Consider the following 21086-nt stretch of genomic DNA (forward strand, 5'->3'; position numbering starts at 1 on the left):
GAGATTGTTTTGTTTTGTTTTGTTTTTTTGTTGTGCTTTGTTATAAACGTTGAACAGGATGAAGGTTAGGCATGTACAAGCTATGTAGCTTCAGCCTAAACCTTTTCGGTCAACCTGGTTTTCAGTGGTGTTGCTTTGGTTGGTATACTTTTCAATATGATCGAAATAAACTAATCTCAATCTCAAAATCTCAATCTAAAAATCCAAATTCTGTAGAGTAGAGTCACTTCAGCGTTTCAGCACTGGCTCCGACTCAGTCTGCAGCTCAGATAATTCTTATGTCTTCAGTTTGTATTTTGCCTTCTCATATTCAGTCTTCATCAGAAACAAATAACAATGTCAAAACATGTCAAAGCAATACTGTTACTGTGTACTGTAGAAAACACAACACTCATGTCAGTCTGTTCTTCTGTTGATGTACTGAATGCAGGGAAACAGGTGAAGTGACTCACTGCTCCACCTAGTGGCACACAGTGGTGTCTCCAGTCTTTGGCTGTCTGGTTAAGCTTGTTAACTTTGCTATATTTCTCTTTCCCATATTGTATCTGACTGAATACTTTATATAATGTATATTTTTAATCTAGTCAACATTTTCAAGGATAAGTTATAAAGTTTTGGAAAGATGAAAAGTTGTGTTCAATAATGACATAAAATATTAGAATAACTGTGGAATGAGACTTATGCACATTGCTTGACAATATTTATGACTAAGCATAGACGCCAGACATGTTGTTGCACCTGCATGGAGCCTGTACTATGTTACCTGGGAGGCAGAGCTTGCTGTGGGGAGGGGCAGCGGGGACGGCGCCGGGCCGGACGACGACGGATTCTTTGTGTGCGAGGGTGGTGTGGGTGACGCCTCCAGCCGTCTCGGGGTGGGGGAGGTCTGCAGGGCTCTCGGGACGGGTGGGGTCTCTAGGGCTCTCGGGATGGGCGGGGTCTCTAAGGGCCTCGGGGTGGGCGGGGCCTCTGAGTGCCTCTGCGTGGGTGGCACGGGTGACTGAGGAGGGGGTTGGCTGGAAGCAGCCGCCACAGGTCCGACATGATGATGTGACTCAGCCCGACTTCCCGCTGACGATCTGATCTCCACCTCGTCTTCATCATCGTCATCGTCTTCATCAACTGAGGAACATGCTAACATGTTAGCATACACCGTGCTTAATGCTCGTATCTCAATATGATCCTAAACTTAGAGGCTTCATGCAAACACTGAGTTTTTTCTGCTAGCATTAATGCTAATGAAGCGCTGAGGACATTGAGCATGGTGTCTCTCATTAGACAGTGGAGGAGTTTACGTTTGATGAAGTCCACTTGGCTCAGTGCTTTCCTCTGGAGTTCGAAATTGGCAGTGAAGTGGTCCATGTTCTCGTAACCTCGTTGAACCTTGTCCAGGTGAGAGGTGCTGGTGCCCTCCACAATTCTGAAACCACAAATCTACAGTTTTATCCTAACCTTAAAACTAGGGATGCACAGATACCAAAAGAAGTTGCATGTTGACTCACTTCTGAAGCAGAGGTTTCGCAGTCTGTGGAAAAAAATTCAGAGAAAAACTTTTAGTGATCTGATCACAGGTGAAAAACAATGCTGGCATGTTGCCAGAGCTAACGCGCCTCAAATTCAATTCCAGAAGGTCAAAAGTAAAAGCTCCACCTGCAGGAACACGGCCATCTCGGACTCGTCCATGGTCTGGATGGCGGTCTCCACCAGCTTGGCGGTGCTGTCCAGGTGCTCGGTGTACTTCTTGGTCAGGTTGCGGATGTAGTTGAGCTTTTCATCCTGCTCGGCGTTGATCCTGACCGTCATCTCTCCCTTCCTCTCCTCCAGCAGAGCAAACAGGTGGTCGAACATCTCGCACACCTTGGACTTCTGCCTGCGACCGTTCTCCTGCACACACAGCTGCCGTCAGAACCTCAGACATGAGGACCAGAACGTTGCTTATTCGTGTCACCTTAAGAAAATAAAGTCATTTCTCTGCTCTTGCAGAGCATGAATCCACCTGAACCAGTTTAATCTGAGGACACAGACAAATGGTGAGACTATAGAGGCAAGAGTAAAAGTACAAATACAGAACCTTGTGGAACACCATGATTCAGATTAGAATTGTCATTAATATAATCAGCAAGTGTGTAAATCTGACTGATCAGCATTGTTTAAACCAGCTTAATGCTGTTTCTGCAGTGACATGTTCTGATTTCAGTTTCTGGTGTTCGTACTGAGTGCAGTGTTATGATTTAACAGGACAAAAACAGACGAATCCGTCAAGAAAGGTCATGAGAACTTTCTCCGAAAGTGTCTCTGAGCTCACCATGAAGAACAATTTTAGAAAGAAAGAGGGAAATTGATCTCTTGTGCTTTCCAGGCTGTTCTCGAGTTTTGTGTTGTGACATGAAAAAACAACAAAATGAAGATAAACTCACGTCAACAGCTCTGCAGGTTTCATCTAGCTGGCTGATGATGGCCTGAATCCTCTCGTTGTTCCCAACAAGCATGGCTACACAGTCAGCCAGCTCTGCCTGCAGACACACACACCCACACCCACACACACACACACACACACACACACACACACACACACACACACACACACACACACACACACACACATACACACACACACACACACACACACACACACACACACACACACACACACAGAAAGTGGGCTTATATGCTTGAATTAGGCCTTTGAGTGTTTATTTGGTAATACACGTTGGATAATCAGACATAAAGTGTTTCTTGCTGCTTGAATTTTTCCTGAGTGGACCTGCAGCTCTGAATGTGGGATTGATTGCCTTGATTAATTGATTGATTGTTCTCTGTTCAAGAACTTCAGTCAAGGAAATCAGGGCTCTGAAAACAAAAACCTTTTATAAATGTGAGTATCGTGTGGTTGCGTTTGACCTTCTGCTGACTGAAGATGTCGTTGAGCGGGGCCACCTGGCAGTCTTTGTGAGCTCCGAACACTTTGCAGAGAGAGCAGGTGGGAATGCCACAGGTGATGCAGTAGATGTTGATCTTCTCGCCTTCGTGATCCTCGCACATGGGCTGGTCCAGCTTCACCTCCGGGACCGGCTTGCTGACAGGGACACACACAGACGGGTTCACTGTTGACAGACATGACCAGGCTGAAGCTCGTAGAGCAGGCCGGCCTCTCAGTTTGTGCTGTGGACTGTCCATGTTGCCGGAGTTATGGCAGCCTGGTTCAGAAAATACAGTCATGGTCATTTTAAGGGTGTGTATCACTGTGTGTCTCACAGGTTTGGAGGAAGAGTTGGTGTCTGTGTGACAGTACATTAGTCCAGCCAGCAGAGGGAACTGTTGTTACAGTACATTGAAGTGCTTTCCTCAAACTTTTCAGCTGGATTTTAGGTCAAAACTCATTGCTGTTGCCTTAATCCATCTTTTCATGTTGACCGTTGACTTGTCCTGCTCAAAGACAAATTTTTGGTTTCTCTTTTTTCTTTTTACCTCAGCTTAGTTTACATCAGGGATGTCAGGACCTTTGCTGATTAGTTTGTATTTCTTCTATTTCTTCTATTTCTATGTCTTGGTTGGTGAAGTGGTGAGTTTGATTCCTGACTGAAGTGTCCTTGAGCAAAGCACTAAACTCCAAATTGCTTCCAATGGATGGAGTGAGTGCCTTGCAGCATGGCAGCTGCTTCCACTGATGTGTGTGTGTGAATGGGTTAAAGTGAGAAACAGTGTGAAGTGCTTTGGAGATCACTCAATCGGTGGAAAAGCACTATATAAATTAAATCCATTCATTGATGTGGAGAAAAAAACAACAGTCCACTATTATTCAGTCAGAACATTAATTTTACGGTTCATTCAGTTTTGTGGATTCTACAAATTAAAGGTGCTGTAGGCAGGATTTTGCTAGTCAGTGCTAATTTTTCTTTGTTTTCTTTGGATTAAATGTTAGAGTATCCATTGATAATCATTTAGGAGTGGAGCATAATTGCACTACCGTGAGGGCGCAGAGTTTCCATCTGTCTCTGTTCTGAGCTGAAAAGGAATCTCGACAGCTCCAGGTATCTTTGACCAATCAGAAGAGCCCCTGAGGCTCTAACCATGATTGGTTGAGGGGCGTTCATTGCACGTTCTTGTGGGAGGGGCTTAACTTGCGTAAGGGCGTGATGTCAGAGAAAACAGGACAGGATTGGCTGTGCTGGGTTTCAAATCGCCATCTTAGATGGGTCAAATCGCCATCTTGCTTAGGTAACCCTAAGCAAGATGGCGGAGATGCAGAATCCTGCCTACAGCACCTTTAAGAGAAGGATCGGGCTTTTTTGGTTTTTACCTCATATATGAAAACCTTGCTTATGGTATAGGTTTTCATAAGAATTTTTGACATCATGTCATGCCCCCTTACTTTGGGCTTTTGTAAGACAGCCTTTTGATTTGAGTCTTTATAAAGAATCAATCAGTTAACCCTATTAATTCTCCACAAAATCAATATGGGAAGGAATAAGTGGATAATTATGCCAATAAATATTTGATTAAAACACTTTCATATATACAATTTATTAAAAGCATGACAGAGGCAAGGAAAGACCTCACTCAACAGTCACAAGAAAATTATCTTAAAGCTTTCCTATTTCAAACTGAAAGCCCAGTGATTTTAACCCCCGCTGGCCTTTTGTCACGTTTGGTTTGCTCACATGAGGCTGAAGCTGTTTATCAGCTGCAGAGAGCTAAAATAAACCCGCTGCTGTCTCACTGACCCAGACATAAAAATAGTCTGAATGTCACAACTTGTAGCAGAGAAGAAGAACTCAGACACACAGAGGGGTCACAGTGCCCCCTGCTGGTCACTGCAGCCACTCTGTTGTTTCTGTCCTCTTCAGTTTTTCTGGGAGAATATTTGAAGTTTTAGTTGTTGTTGGTTTTTTTTTTTTTGGTTTTTTTTGTTGTTTTTTTTTTTATGTACCCCTCATTGAACTTCATTCATTTCTTTATTGTGGACGTTTTGAGTCACACGTTGTTGTGAACATGAGACGCTGGCAGCACGACTCGGAGAGGGCCTCTTGTTGTGACTCAGCAGAAACCAGAGCTGCACAGTTTCAACACACTGAACCGGTAAAAACAGACCTGGAAAAACCCCCATGAGAGCCGACGCTGCTCTCAACAAGATCAACACACAAACAACAACATGAAGTGAAGTCCAGTCTGTCTCTAGATGAACTGTCCCTGGAAAGATTCAGAAAATCTCTGCACATGCCAGTAGAGATGGTGCAGTGGTTAGCACTCCAGAGAACGGTGGGCTTCGAGTCCTGGTTTGCATGTTCTCTCTATGCAGGGACTTTCTGGTTTCCTCTCATAATCTGAGGTTAATGAAGCAGTGTGAGTGTGTGTGTGATTGTCTGTCTCTGTGTGTGTCCTGTCATGGACCCATGACGGGTCAATCTGTTAAAATATTCAAGAACTGCCCCCCAGGGTTTAATAAAGTATTTGTGATTCTACTATTCATCAATTCAAATACCTAATCGGCCAATCCACATGGATCCAAATTCACCCTGGGGCATGAGAACAATGAATAAAAGGGGGAATAAAGTGATTTTCAACATGGGCTGATTGTTGGTCTGATTATTTAACAAACTGCTGAACTACTGGGAGTTTTAAACAAAGCCAGCTGGGTCTAAAAAAGAGAAAACATCCAGTGATCAGTAGTTCTTTGAGACAAAATACTTTGATGAAGCCAGAGGTCAGAGGAGGATGGACAGACTGGTTGACAAGACAAGAGTTCTTCAAATAAACACTGGTGACAACCAAAGTCTGTGTAGGTAGAACATATCTGAACTTCAACTAGTCAGCCCCTCAGAAAACCACATCAAGCATGACTTCAGACAGCTAAGAACAGGGAACAGGCTCTCATTCACACAGGATCAGCAAAAGATAACCACAGAAGACAGAAAAAGAGACATTTCCTCATTTCATGAGCCTGCCACATTCAGAATTTGAGCGTAGACAACATGAGATCTTCGATCTTGGATTAACCGCAGTCTGCCTGCGTACAGGTGTGTCTGCGTACCTGGTGCTCCCCTGTTTGTACATGTCGATGATGTTTTCCACCAGCAGGTTCCTCTGCAGTCCGTACACTCCATGTCGGTCCAGAATCACCTCGTGCCGACAGGACGGGCAGCGGAAGCGGCCTCCAGACGCCACAGTGGTGCCGCTTCGCGTCGACAGGTACGGGTTGGAGGCCTGCAGAGCGGAGGAAGGACAAACCAAAGGAAGGTTATCGCTTGACTGAATCGCCGATCTGTTCATGCAGATGATACGCAGGGCACTGAGTACTGAGAGCACGATGAGTTCATAACGTCACGATCTTTTGCTCATGAGGAGACAAACCAAGAGAGATTAGATGAATTGTGAAAAGAGAAAGAATCATCTCCACCAAACATCATCTATATTCACATTGTTTGCTCCGCTGTTTAGTATCTTGTGTTCAACTGGACGTTGGTGAAGGAGAGACTTTTAATGAAGGGTTTCTGAGAGCTAGAATTTTCTAAGGAGAGTTCTGGTAGTTACACTGTTTACTTCGTCTCCTCCTGGAGAAATATCTGAAAGCTGTCTGGACAGGAGAGGCCCTGCTGCGTTCAGGGACAGTCTGTTTATTTTAAGTCTGGTCAACAGTCAGTGTGTGTGTGTGTGTGTGTGTGTGTGTGTGTGTGTTACAGTTCTTGTTTTTGGGTGATCCTGCCTGAAGTCCTTTGTTAACGTCTGTCTTCTCGTGTCTGTTTTTCCACCTGCTGCATTTCTGAATCTGTGTTATTTTGTTTTTAAACTGACTTGTGACATTTTAAAGAGACAGAGCGAAGTGACTACTTTACTTATGAGTCAGTTAGGCTGTGGACAGTTACCAAAATACTAATGTTTGTATCAAAGGTTATCATAACAGACTGAAACAAAGTGAGTATGAAGTGAGCGCTGAAGAACACATGAGAGTCGAAGTCACTGAGACCTAAACAAGAAAGAGTTAAAACAAGAAGGTATGACTGTAAAATAGTCATTTTTCACCAAAATACATCTGTTTAATTTAATTATAACCTTGAAAGTAGTTCCTATGGAAGCCACCATTCAGGAAGTCCTTGAACACATCACCAAGACCAGGCTCCATGTGTGTTTTCAGTGTGTGTTGCTCACCTGGAACACGTCATTGGCACACTTGCGGCAGAGGTTATGCTGGCAGGGCAGGATCACCACCGGCTTGGTGAACATCTCCAGGCAGATGGGACAGATGAGCTGCTTCTCCAGGCTCTCCATGATGTCCCGCGGACGCCCAAAGCTTGCTCAGGAGGAGCGGGAGGACTGGATAGCTGTCCCAGCGGAGAAACGTAGTGAATGAAGTCCAGCAGCAGCGGCAGCCGATCAGAGTTTGAGGCCTGCGAGCAGCAGACTGAACACTCGTGCTGTTTTTAGACAGGCAGACGTCAGCCGTTGCCAGGCCGACATGCCCTTATATGTCAAAGGTCAGAGGGAGGCATGAGAGAGAGGAGAGGGTGGAGAAGTAGTTCACAGATCATTAAAGGGACGGTCCAAAGTTTTAGTGACGAAGAGGTGGATGTAGCTCCTTCTACTGGTCAACACTCATAACCTGGGAGCCATTTGATGGACTGTCCTGCCTGCACAGCATGCACACCACTGGTGGAAAAAGAGGACTTCAAGGATAATGGCTGAAAACTGCTAAAACAAGCATGAAAAGAGAGTGGCATAAGAGGGAGGATCAGTTTCAGCTGCTTTGAAGACACCATTGATGAAAATCCTGGAGGTCATTTATTAAGAAGATCCTATGATATCGCAAAGCCACCAGGTGATGAATCAGACACAGGTGAGAGAGATCAGAGTGGGGAGCAGCAACGGGGAAGCCAAGGAGTGCTGACATGAAGGCAATGCTCCCTAACACAGTTTATATAATACCTGTTCATTTTAGCTCATGTTTCCACCAACACTGAATATCACTGTTCATAAAGGCATGAAACATTATAATTGTTTTTTGTGGCATTGGATTAAGAACTTTGTATTTGTCTGTTGACTTAGATGTTGAGCAGATCAGTTTATGTTCCTGTAGAATGTATATGAACCCACCTGACCCTGACTGACGATGCCATGTCACCAAAGAAGTCTTCCCATTTTTATTTCAGGTCACAAATCACATAAATACAAACAGACTCCAAACAAAATGTTATTTACATCAGCTCATGTATGATTTTACCTGTAACCACTGTGTGAACAGTCAGGAGGTTTATACTGTCATTTCAAGCTCCAACTCCACTTCCAACAGTCAACCAGAGCATTAGGCGGATGGAAATATAAGAATGACAGTAAAGCTTCTGAAATATATGCGCTGAGGTTTGTAACAGTCTGACATTTTAGAAACTCAGAAGAAAAAAAAACACAAAGCGACACCCAGTCAGTGAACGTTGTCAGTTCTGGTCAGTCTCACAGATGTGGAGTGTTGTTGAATCTCATCTCCATATTAAAGATTCGAATCATGTGGTCACTCAAGCTAAAGTCGGCTTTTTGTGTAATTCAGAGCCTTCAGAATTTCACTCAATGTCAGACTGTTGCTTAACGACTTTTAGAATAAACTGCTGAATGAAATCAGCTGCAGCAGGTTCACATCCGTCGTCTCACAGCCATCATAAAAGCTGTTCTACGTTTGCTGAGAGCTTCATGTGTAGGTGTCTCCATATCTGCGGTGTCCATCGGTGATCAGCTGTGTCTTCTCACTGGCGTTAGTCGGCTGCTGGATGATCGGAGCTTCAACATCTGCAGAGAAACAAAGAGCATCAAGGGAAAACAATCAAGTTTAATTGAAAATCATCTTTTGACTGCTAATACCTTCCAGTTGCAAGGTCTTTGCTCTGGCCTCTGTCAAATAAAATGTAATCAAACTGGGCCACATGATGGTGTATCAGCACTCTGGCCTCACAGGTTTATCCTTAGTTTCTTTCTGAGTGTGTGAATTTTGAAAGAGACTATATTGTTACTCTTGGGTAGATTTGTTGTGCAGTACAGTAGAACACAAACATGAGCATCTAATCAGGATTTCTCATCATGGCAAATTAAATCCTGAATACCATCAATATGCCAATATAAGAACCTGTCTCCAGTTTCCTTCCTCTGACTCTTAGGACTTCTGTCTCTGAATTGATCATCGGTTTAAATGTGGTCGTGTGTCTTTCTGCGTTTGCCTTTGTGGTTGACTGGTGACCTGTGTGACCTTTGCCCTCAGCCACTCTCTGCATTCCTGCTTCCATGAAGAGAAGTCAATATAATATACAAAAATATGAACAATAGAAAACAACAAAAAACAAATTTAAAAAAATGTGTGAAACAAGAAGACTATTCAAACAAGACTTCCTGTCATCTCACCATCAGTGTCATTACGTATTTCCTCCTCCAGGTCGTCTGGGGACACGTAGTCTGGCTCCGCCCCCTCGCCGGTGGGCATCGGCTTGAGCTTCCCGCAGCAGCAGTTGCAGCAGCAGCAGAGGCAGCAGCAGCAGTAGCACCCGGTCAGGACCCCGCAGACCAGGAACAGACCCTGTCACATTAACCCGCCGTCAGACCGCCTCGCCTCGTCACTTCTGTTCAACCTGCCGCTGTTTAAGCCCCGCCCTCTTCCCCACCTTGGCCCACCAGGTGGACAGCATGAAGTACGTGTTGACGTTGTCCTCTCCAAACTGCTGGGCCACGTAGAGTCCCAGCGATCCATACGAGTCGTAGATGTTCCTCTTGGTGAGGTCGGACAGGACGGCGTGGGCGCTGTTCAGTTCCTTGAACTTCTCCGCTGCCTCCGGGTTGTCGGGATTTTTGTCAGGATGGTACCGCAGCGCCAGCTTCCTGACAACACACAGGGGGTTTAACAGTCACCACCTGTGGTACAGCGCTCCAAAACAGACCATCGAACGGCTGCTGAATGAAACCCGGACTGCAGCAGCTGGTTTCACACGTTGACATGTCACAGCTGATCTGCTGCTCTCACCTGTAGGACTTCTTGATTTCCTCATGGCTACAGCCTTTCTCCAGGCCCAGGATCTGGTACAGAGACTCTCCAGAAGTGGACAAAGTTCGCTGTTTTCCCTCAGACATCCTGACACCATCACCTGTCAGAGGTGGACGGACGTCTCACAGGTCAACACTCTCTATCAGATATCAGACACAGTGAAAACTCCTGGACATCTGTTTGGTTCCTTCTTTTCAAGATGGTTTTAACTGCTACTATGAGACTAAAATAATGCAAGAGTGGTCTTTCTTGGTAAAAAATTAGTTTTTCTCATTTGTAAAGTGACTCAACTACTTCCTATATAAGTAACTGTAATGCCGGGTAACACTGAGAGTAAATGTGAACTTAACATTGTCACAGACTCGCTTTTAAAAACCCAAATGACCAGCTATTGTTGATAAAACACATCATTTAACCCATCAATACTACAGGAATAAAAAAATCAGTTTCCATTTCTTGGGAATATGCATTGGTTGGTTGGTTGGCTGATTGATTACTGTTCTTGGAATAATATCAGACTTGAGCATCAGATTTCAGGATGAAAGTCTCACCTTCTACTTCAAACTTCCTCTTGAACCTACTTCACTGCTTTCTCACATCGTTGCCATCACACGATTTCCCACCACTATGTATGTTATTTCAACTTTAAATATCAGTGGGTGAAATTCAGCTTTATCAATCTATATATGTGGGAATGGTTAAAAAAAATTAAAGACACTTTTTCTGTTGATTGTTGCAGCTGTGTACCTGGCAGTCTCAATCCAGATCTTAAACATTCTGACTGTTATTACTGAACTACAGTCCATTAACTACTGAAATTTTGTACCAAATTCTAACCCAAAACTGAATTGAATCAACTCAGGATCATCTCCTTTGTCAGGTTGAAGAGTTTTGTACTGTTAAGAAGTTCCTGAGTTTTTATACAAAAACCAATTGGATCTGAAGATAACTGCTGCTTCCCAGTTTAGCTACAATGGAACACAAATATAAAACAAGAACATGTTGCAGAAACACAACTTTGTGAGATATGAGATGAAACCAGAGAAGATATGTTGTTTCAGCAAGAAAAGCAGACTTGGATCTATGTGATTTTGAGAAAAAAATGGAAGAAATCAGAGGTCCTTGGTGATCTGTGGCCCCTGGCTGCTGGTGATCTGTGAAGAGGAACTCATCCTGGGCCTGACATCATGCTGACACCATCTCTCTGCAGCATCTCGTTGATTACACACACACATACAGGAGAGCTCGAGCTACCCACACATCGCGATGTGGTCCAGGTGGACCTGCTGTCTGCCCACCTGAGTGGAGACCATCAAAGGGAGGAGAGAGCTGAGGAGAGCCTACCTGCCTGCAGAAGCCTCGGAGCCGCGGTGCTCAGTGCGTCCGGACCGAGCGGAGAATGTCCTGCTCAGGATCTCTGACAGCCTCCATCAAACATTCAGCAGCGGCTCGGCTCAGGTGACCACGAGACGCCACGCCTGCTCGGGTTTCACCGAGACGCTCCGCTGCGCGCTTTGTCGCAGGAGGGAGGGCGGTTACCATGACAACCAGGTGAGTCAGCAACCACGGGCGGGGCAGCGGACAGGTAGATAGATAGATAGATAGATAGGTTAGAAGGTTGGTTGATTGGTTGGTTGGATGCATCATACAGAGTATCCAAAAAAATTCCAGATGTTGTCATCCACAAAAAGTGTCTTTCACATCAGAAGAGAAGTTGAAGGAAGAAAAAGTACCAAATTTCCATTTTGGGTCATCTTGGACATTGAGGAACTTGTCATGAGCATCCATTTCATTTGTGGTCATTTGTGTGGTGAGATACTGCATACCTCTTCCACTGCAACAGTCTGCTGCATCAGCTACTTACGTGTTGTATTATAGTTCCTCAAGAAAAAGAACAATATTTCAATCTCACTGTGTTATGATAAAAGCAGAATATTATTCTGTAAGTGTAAAAAACACACAGAGAACCTTTTAAATGGTCATTTCATCTTTTACTGCTAGGAGTCAGAAACACAAAGTACCAGCAATTAGTGTAAATGATAACTTGAACAGAAAAGGTCCCTCCACCCACAAACAGAGCATTAATCAACGTCACAGATATCCGCTAGCTTGAACAATCAGCATGTTGCTTCCAGTTCCTCAGGCTTCTGCGGGTGGGTGTGCTCGACCTGCCGCTCCCTCTCCTCCAGGTGGGTGGTCCGCATCGTCGCCATCCAGCTGCAGGAACACAAATGAGAGGTCAAGCAGAGATCCACAGTCTGTTAACCCAGCCCAGGGACCTTTAACCATTATGACCAAAAGAGCCGTTCTCACAATTTAATCTGAAGAAAATTGAACAACTCCAAAGAAAAACAAGAAGAGAGCCATGGTGGAAACATGAGAGTTCCTTCTTGTCTTAATTTGTGCCTGACTGATGGAGTCTGAATAATGCGTCCATCGTGAAGGTGAGACTCACACTCTGCAGCTCTCGGCGAGTGAACAGGCGGGGCAGCAGCAGCATCCTCACCGGGATGGTCAGGAGGAGCACGAAGGGGAAGGCCAGTGCCGCCGCGGTGGCCATGACGGTCCACAGCACAGCCAGGCACGTCAGCTGAATGATGGTGAACATGTGCATTGTCCGTGTGCGCACCTGTGAGAGCGCCACGCAAGAAGAGTGCAACAAAAAGCTGAGCAGGCTGAAACTGGGAGAGAATCAGTCCCTCATGTTTGCAGATAGTCATCCCCTTCTACTCCTTAACTGAGTTGAATTCAGATTTTTTTTCCAGTTAAGTCCCTTAGATTCCAAACCATGACCATGAACTAAAAAAATCACATTTGTACTTCACTGTATAAGAATTAATTAGTCACAAGTTGCAAAAAAAATCTGCGAAAAACACTCTACAAATTGCACAAAAATGTCAGTTATCTGAAAAAACCAGACCAGGACTAACCTTCCGGACGTAATTCTGGTCCGGGTGATACTTCGGGGGCATTAGCAGAAGAATGAGTCTCTCAGTGAGCTGGATTCCATTCAGGGACATCACACCCATATAGAGGAAGATCCCAAACAGAACTGCCAGAGGGATCTGACGAAGAACATCTCCAATCACGATGGAGAACCCTGAGAGAGTAAACACCAGATTTCACTTGCTGCAGCAGAATAACCCTCCACAGCTATTATCGGACTTGTTTGTTATCATACCCACTAAAACAGCCACCAGGAAGCCAGTAACCCTCTGTTCCTTGACTTCTTGGATGCGAGGCTTGTCTCCTGGGGCTACAGCTTTACTCATGACGGTCAGGGCATTGGTGTGGGTGACCGACCGGACGGTGGCGGCAGACAACCAGGGCAGACCAAACAGCGCTGAGATCCCGCCGACCACCACGATAATGAGGAGGTCCACATGAAAGCCGGTTCCTTTAACCAGCATCCTCTCTTTCTTACTGACGATCAGCCTGGAAAATGGATGCAAAATAAAAAGATGAACAAGAATGCACCACATAAAACAACGAAGAATAATTTCAAGATTAAAGTCCTGATTTACGACCAGTTTGCTCCTAAAAAAAATTCAGCCCAAACTTGCACAAGCCTGCTATCCTGCAGATTTGTGAATATGAAAGTCAGTTGTGTGTCATAGATCACAAAAAAAAAAAAAAAAACTGGTAGGTGTTTATGCCCAGTAAAGACCATTTGTTCCCAATTCAAGAAAAAGTGTTGTACGCTGTGATTTGTGACTCCATGAAGATCAGGATGAAGACGAGGATTCCTGGCAAGATGCTGGCACCCATCATCCAAACTGGAAACTGTCCATCTGACCCCAGAGGAGAGATCAGCCATCCTCTCTTCTCCGGGCTGGACACTGAGAATCCTCTGGGCACACTCAGTTTCTGTAAGTTAACACAACAAGAGATATTCAACACCATAATGTCTCCTTCGTTGCTTTCGAACTGTGCTCCACCCTTACTTGAGTGTAGGTATCCTCCACGCTGTAATCCACCAGCACCATGATCAGGATGGCAATAGGAACCCCAAAGTCACCAATGATCCTACGGAGCTAAAGACGGAACACAAGAATATGCATTTGCAGACATCCATCAAAGAAAAAAGACTTTACACTGGAGAGCCATGTTGTCTTATGGAAAATAACCTTTTGACAACTTTAGCAAAAAAATGCTGTTCGATTCATCTGTGGTCCAAATGTTTTCCCCTTAATATACATTATAGTTGTTTGCAGCTGTTTCTTTGCATCTGTTGTTCTTATCCCTGAGATACACCCTGTAAGAATATGGACTGACCTTTCCTGGGAAGAAGGAACTGTTCTTGAACTTGCGCAGGTAGAAAGCAATGAAATATGTTCCTGACATGAGGACGAATGAAAGCAGAGCAGTGTTTGGCTCCCCAACAACTTTTCCTGGACTTCCAGAAGTCGCACTGGAGTTGTTTATAGATGGGAGCACTGTGCTGTTTCCATGGAGACAGTTCCGTAGTGGATGCTCTTGAAAAATCTGGAAAATAGTCATCATGGGTTGGTTTTCAATAGTTCATTTTATTTACAGTTGGACCAATTAAAAAAAATTAACTCTCAACTTACCTTGAATAGTTTGACAAAGGTCTCATAGATAAAAATGAGAGAGATGAGGAAGGAGAAGATCTCCTGAGTGAAGCGGGAAACAAAGCGGACGAGGATGCTTCCCTCAAAGGCCACGGTCAGGACGACGATGAGCACCAGCCAGAAACCGATCCACACCCGGCCAGTCAGATACTCAACCTCATTGACTTTACAGAACTACCCAGAAACACAGAGCAGGCAGCTTTGGTGAGGCAATACTTTAATCTGGAGAAGAATATCAAATGTGAGAAAAAAAATTCAAAAGAAAGACTGAATGAAGAAAGGCAGACCAGCTATCTTGAAAGGTTTTTAGACCCAGAAAGTGCTACCAGTTCTTCAGTCTTTCGGTGCTGTCCTGACAGTTTTTATAAATTATAGAGTAAATCAAACATGATGTGCACATTTATTGTAAGTACCTGTAAAGTAGGTTATAAATCATAAAGCTCTCTTAATAATGCGTTTGTTCACTTTGCTTTGTCTTGGGAAAGATGAAGTTTGTTCCTCCAGCATGGGTTTGTACTTTGAATATTTTAGGGCAACACTCAAGGTTAGCTTACCGTGTAGAAGGCTTCTTCAAATACCAGCAAAGGCCCAGAAAACCCGATCACAAGCAGAGGCTGAGCCCCCAGCAGACTGAAAATAATGCCCTGCATTGCTGTGGCAACAATCAGCTCCGACACGCCAATCAGACCTTCTGTTTTCTCACCTACATCATGGGATGGATATGGAAGATCATCGGTATACATAAAAAAATGAATTTCATACAATGCAGCAGCTGTTGAAGGTCCCATATTATACAGTTTTTCAGCAAATTCATACATGCGAAACAGGTCCAATGACACAAATCCAGCGTTTTATCTTCCCGCATGACCCCATAGGAGAAAGTCTTGGATTCACCTGTTTGAGCACACATTTACTAAAAGGTGGAGCAAGTGAGGAAAATGTCAGGTTTTTCACTTGTGGGGCCTCATGCCCAGGCTACGAGGACACGTTGTTGTTAGAAAACCATGATGAGCCGAATTTTGCATAATATGTGACCTTCTGAAGTGATTCACTTCTCTGAGCTCAGGTTCAGTCTCACCCAGCAGGCCCCCGAATGTTATCGCAGGAGAGAGTGCAGCGAAGTAGATGAAGATGATGGCCGCCATGCACTGCGGATTCAGAGCGTCTCGGATGTCACTGACATACTGAGGATAGCGCCGAGTCACATCTTTGATCAAACCGCCAAACAGACGACCCGTACGCCGCAAAGTCTCATCACTGGATTTGATGGGAACAAGTGATTCTAGAAGAGAGAAACAACATTCCTTCAGACTGGCAATGTACAATTACAGAATCAGACTTCACATCAAACCAGCAAAGCAAAAGTATATAATATTACGCTCATCAAGAATCAGCTTATGTGACCAAAGATAGAGAAAGAAGGCGTACAACTGACCTTCCTCGAGCTGAATGCTGGTCTGTTTCTCAGGAGGCTTGATGCTCTTTTCTTCCCTCTTTCTGAGCATTTCCTGCTGGAAGCGGGCGACGGAGTGGAGCAGCTCATCATCACTGACTTCAGCGGGCGGAAGCACTATGCTGCAGTCCAGGAAATGATTGATGGCCGTCAGCAGGTCCTGGGGGTTATCCGCCTGATACGCCCCATCGTGGAATTGCTGAAAAAGCCAACAGAAACACAGAATGATGGAAACTAAAGACCTGGTAGTATATCACACCAGGGTTCACAGGGTATCACCTTGTTGGCCATTAGTGTTGAAATGGACCGTCCAATCTCATGGTAGTCAATATTGGCGGTGAGTGGGCCCAGAAGGAGGAAGAGGAACTTGACAGGGACGGGAACCTCCAACACAGACTCCAGCAAGACTGCTTCATGTAACCGGACAAAGGCCATGGAAGGCTGGTCGAGGAAATCCACACTGCCTGCAGGGAGACACAAGATCCAATGAATCTGTCTCTCAAATTTTAGGAGCTTGGATTTTTCTGAACCAAATTCCTGACTCAAAGTTTTTGGGCACCAAAGTTATTTCTTGATGATATAAATACTTCATGTGATACTTGATGCAATTATGTTTTGTGTTTCCAATTTTATCTTTCTCATCAGTGAGTATTGTAGAATCGGGATTCAGCCTATCTGAATCCACAGAGCACTGATCCGGACCTGGTCTTCAGTGGTGTGCTACGTACCAACAAGGACCACGGTCGCCTCGGCTCCTTCTGGAATCTTCTCCATCAGCTTCACTTCATGTTTGGATCTGGAGTGAATAGGGGCCGGAGCCTCACTCTGAACACACCATGAAGACAAATACAGTCCACATACAGTCATTCAGTAAGCACAGTATATGGAGCATGAAAGGTGAAAGGCTGATGTTTTTCTTGTCACCCTGTTCATCTCTTCATCAGCTTCTGTATGATTGGGAGGGTGAATGAAGGGCTCTGATTGGCCGTTGTGCATTTTTGTGTGGGTGGCCATGTTGGTAGCAAGGATGTCCTTGCTGAAGGAGCTGTGGTCCTTCCCATCACTGGGGTGACTGTGGAGAGAGGAAAGATCTCATGAGGTTTTTCTCCAGGTGGACGAAGGACTAAAAGCGCCATGAACTGGTGAGTGAATGATGAACATATGAACCTGTGTCGGAGCTGCAAAGCTCTCAGGACGTTGGCTCGGTCTTCAGCTCTGATCTGATCTGAGATCACCATCTGCTCCACCACTTGTTGAGCGATGCCCTGCAGAGTCCTCTGCTTCAGATCCAGGAGGACTGCCCCTGGAAAACAGGACAACACGACATCAGCACTGTACGTCTTCACTGGAGATTCAAACCTGCCACACAAATGTGTCACAGAGTCACATCACTGGAGACGGGAAAGACTTTATCCACTCTTTACATTTGTCGGTATCTGACTGGTGATACCTCATGGGAAGTGTAGGATGTTATTTCCATCAACAAGTATTCACGAAAAGGATCTCCCAAGAGGTTCAGTGGATTGAGTTAATGGCCTTTTGATGGGAATATACTACAGTGAACCTCTTTTTTCTTGAGAGGTACTACCTTTTTCTGATAATTGGCGATTATCTTATTGCCTGGCATTGCACTGACACCGGGGTTTGTAACACCCACCTGTGTCAGGATGTTTCCAGGAAAAAGCCTTCTTTGAAATCTGAACTCCTATGAACTATTACACATTAGCTGCCACTTTAAAAAGGCTCCACTATAAGGAATTCCTCAGTTGTCTGTGTAATGTCTTGTGCTGTACTAGTCAACTCTTAAAACCAATTCTCTTCCAAGTGACTGATTTAAGAGACTGTTCAATTTGGAAAATATGTTGTCATCTGCAAACAGGTGTATCTTTCACTGTGTGGCGTTTTTAATGCAGCTGACTTTACAATGAGGTAGATCCTCTTCTCCTCACCGTGGGTGATTACTCTTCGGAGCTCAAGCAGGGAGCGAAAAGTTAGAGAAGCGATGTGCGGCCTCCCCCAGCGGTCCGTCTCCTCCTCCACGTCCTCCTCAAACTTGATCCATCGAGCCGTCTCCCTCCACTGCGGCTCCTGGTTTCTGTCGATCACCAGCTCGTTCAGCTCCACGAACACCTGCCGCACCAAGACACGTCGGCATGACTTCTGAGGACGACACGCTGACTCACACTTCTGGAAACACACAGGCTGTGTGTGTCCTGTGAGCTATCTACATATATGAGTAAGCAGTTGGGGTTTTTCACCAGATGGACAGAAGTTCTCAAACTTTTTAGTGTTCTCCACCTGAGAAAATGTTGAGGTCTGGAAGTGGGACTGTGACCAACTTGAACATAGTTATTGGACAGTTCTCAACAGAAATGTTTTTTTCTTAATTTGATGATTATTCAGTAATTATTTTTAGCAACCACATCCACAATGTACAAATCAGCAGCATCCATTACAGGCACTTGATCTCATTCAACAGTTCCTCATTTCTTGTATTGCTAATGAAATCAGATATTCTCAACTTGATTTCTATTTATTTTTGAATTCCTGTCTTTCATTTCAAAGGTGATTTCATATAAGTAACTGTTTGAGAATCAGTAGATTAGAAATTTCATTTAAAGTTCAACTACAACCTCAAGTCTGGTGGTAGGATTTCTTTCAAATTCCTGTTCCAAATAATATAACAGTCTAGAAGATGTAAACTATTTTAATACCAAAAAAAAACTATAAGGATGACCTCCAGAAATGCAGGTTTGATTATAGAAAAAAGATCCTTATTTAAAGAAAACAGTCTTCAGTTTCTGTGATGACTAATATAAATCCAGATCAAACTAAAAATGAAAAAATTCTAAATATTTTCACATCTTCAGAGACATGACTTTCCATGCCTTGCTGGTGAATTAATTTGTCACATTCTAATTATCCAGATGAGGAACAGTCAATATTAAAAACTGTTGGATTTATTCAACAAAATATTCAAGAAATGTTATGCAGAGAAAAAAAAAAGACAAAAAAGTCATTTAATCCTTGTAGGACCAAAACCTGAAATAATCCCACTCTACCTTATTCTGCCGTCTCTTCTGGTCCAAACCAAGCATCCTGAAGACTGAAACGCACTGAGCTGGACAGAGGTGGGCTTCTGCTCTGACCGGACCTCACCTGTCAGATTTCACCGGACTGCCTCTACCTGTCTGACTCTCCCTCATTATCACAGTCCAGAGTTGTACCTGTTCACAATAGTACCTGGATTAACTCCCTCAAACTCCCGGCTCGTCTTTCGCCCCTCCTGTCAGCCTCAGTTTGGACGCTCCATTTGTTTTGTTGTTGAGACTCACATTGAGCAGATTAGAGATCCTGTTCACACCTGAAGCAGCACCTGACAAACCCTCTCAGCTTCTACTGCCTTTCTTCATACAACTTTAATGAAACAAGCACAGCAGCTTCGATGGATTTCCACTTTTTTGTGCAGAATTTAGCCTTTTTCATTTAATAAATAACTTCTTAGAATTTGTACATTTGGAAGTGATATTCTATGATGACAGGTCATTTTCGTGTGAATAATCTTATCGTTACTTCGTTGCATTTGAATGAAACTCTCCCCAGGTTGATGCGGAAAAAAAAAACTATGGAGGAGGTTCAGAGCAGCAAAAAAGAATGTAAGCTGTGAAAGTGGCATCACACAGCGTGATGGCATTATCTCAGCAGTGACGTACGGTGGAGGCAGCATCATGGTTTGGGGTCAAGAGGAAAATCCCATCATTTCTGAGAACATCATACAGGATAAAGTCAGAATATCTGTCCACTGGTTTGAATGATCTGGCTGAAAATAATTCTGCCTGTCAAAGGGGATGCCAAATGAGAATCATCCAGTTATTATATCTAAATGTTCATTAACTTTTTTTCTTTACTTTTTTCTCAAGTGCATTAAAAATGCATTGTTTTTTGGTAATCCTCTCAAAAAAGTTTCACGTTTACACTTCAAAAGGATCTGACCTTGAAACATTAATGCATCATGGATTTAAAAAAAAGAAGAATGAGAATGTGATGCTGCTATACAAAGTAATGGTGATAAAACGCCAAAGAAGCAGACTGAAAGCTGTGAAGTTGTGAGTTGATGCTGAAGCGTCAGCTGGCTCAGGTCAGGATGTATTTACGGCAGTAATCAAAGGTGACGAGGACCTCGTGGGGCGTGCGGTCCGGCTGCAGGTGCTGGTTTGTCTCGCAGGGCTTTTCTTTGCCGACGTGGACGATGGGGCCTCTGGAACTCCGCCTCACCAGGTGCCGTCGAACTCCTGGGACGTCATCGAATCGATGACCTGCGGCGAGGACACAGGAGTTTCACTTCAAGCTCAAAAGACGTCAAAGCTCTTTTTCTTCATCTCCTTGTTTCACAATATATCAGAAATAAACAACTTGGAGCCCACAGACCACAAACAACCAACATCTCTATCAGTCAATTAATGGCAGGTATTTGAATTAGCTGTCAGTTGCAATGGCTTTTCACTGTTTAATAAAAACATATTTAAATAAAAAAGCATGGATATAATATAATATAATATAATATAATATAATATAATATAATATAATATAATATAATATAATATAATATAATATAATATAATAAGGCGGCCCTCACACTGAGTTGAGCAAAAGATCAGCCTGTTCGTACCGATGAGGGTCAAATAACAAGCTTTACTTGATATAAATAGAAAGTAAAGACTTTTAAATATTGACAAAGTTCTGTTTAACACTTTATTATGTTTCACAATTGTAATATATGATTTTTCTCAAAATAGTTTAAATTTCAGTTAAATTAACATAAGATTTAAGTGTGTGTGTGTGTGTGTGTGTGTGTGTGTGTGTGTGTGTGTGTGTGTGTGTGTGTGTGTGTGTGTGTGTGTGGTCTTGTGGGAACTTCAGGCAGTCAAATGAGGTTCCACGCTCGACTGAACATCGGCAAATAAAATTTCATTGCTTCATTACCTGAGACTTACAAACACACACGAACACACACACACACACACACACA

The 21086-nt window shown here is 43.9% G+C and overlaps 2 protein-coding genes across 2 annotated transcripts in view; both read right to left on the reverse strand.

The window, feature by feature from the left end:
* The window catches only part of LOC115406121 (anion exchange protein 2-like), a 29946-nt gene that overhangs the window by 368 nt on the left and 8492 nt on the right, over positions 1 to 21086 (reverse strand). Inside the window, exons 3-21 of the mRNA XM_030116028.1 lie at positions 20237 to 20373; positions 18007 to 18187; positions 17225 to 17360; positions 16982 to 17129; positions 16786 to 16882; positions 16337 to 16521; positions 16040 to 16256; positions 15683 to 15886; positions 15159 to 15307; positions 14584 to 14778; positions 14288 to 14497; positions 13957 to 14046; positions 13713 to 13879; positions 13194 to 13447; positions 12943 to 13112; positions 1651 to 1857; positions 1503 to 1525; positions 1296 to 1420; positions 764 to 1122 (exon numbers count right to left, since the gene is read on the reverse strand). Of these exons, the coding sequence (XP_029971888.1) occupies positions 764 to 1122; positions 1296 to 1420; positions 1503 to 1525; positions 1651 to 1857; positions 12943 to 13112; positions 13194 to 13447; positions 13713 to 13879; positions 13957 to 14046; positions 14288 to 14497; positions 14584 to 14778; positions 15159 to 15307; positions 15683 to 15886; positions 16040 to 16256; positions 16337 to 16521; positions 16786 to 16882; positions 16982 to 17129; positions 17225 to 17360; positions 18007 to 18187; positions 20237 to 20373 (3254 nt within the window). The remainder of the gene's footprint in view (positions 1 to 763; positions 1123 to 1295; positions 1421 to 1502; positions 1526 to 1650; positions 1858 to 12942; positions 13113 to 13193; positions 13448 to 13712; positions 13880 to 13956; positions 14047 to 14287; positions 14498 to 14583; positions 14779 to 15158; positions 15308 to 15682; positions 15887 to 16039; positions 16257 to 16336; positions 16522 to 16785; positions 16883 to 16981; positions 17130 to 17224; positions 17361 to 18006; positions 18188 to 20236; positions 20374 to 21086) is intronic.
* On the reverse strand, positions 8675 to 10098 carry LOC115405101 (dnaJ homolog subfamily C member 5-like). Its single transcript, XM_030114561.1, has 4 exons — positions 9992 to 10098; positions 9636 to 9849; positions 9379 to 9550; positions 8675 to 8772 (listed from the first exon to the last, which is right to left on the reverse strand). The coding sequence occupies exons 1-4, from the start codon at positions 10096 to 10098 to the stop codon at positions 8675 to 8677; spliced, it is 591 nt and encodes a 196-aa protein (XP_029970421.1).

The sequence above is a fragment of the Salarias fasciatus genome, chromosome 18 (assembly GCF_902148845.1).
Source record: "Salarias fasciatus chromosome 18, fSalaFa1.1, whole genome shotgun sequence".
Taxonomy (NCBI): domain Eukaryota; kingdom Metazoa; phylum Chordata; class Actinopteri; order Blenniiformes; family Blenniidae; genus Salarias; species Salarias fasciatus.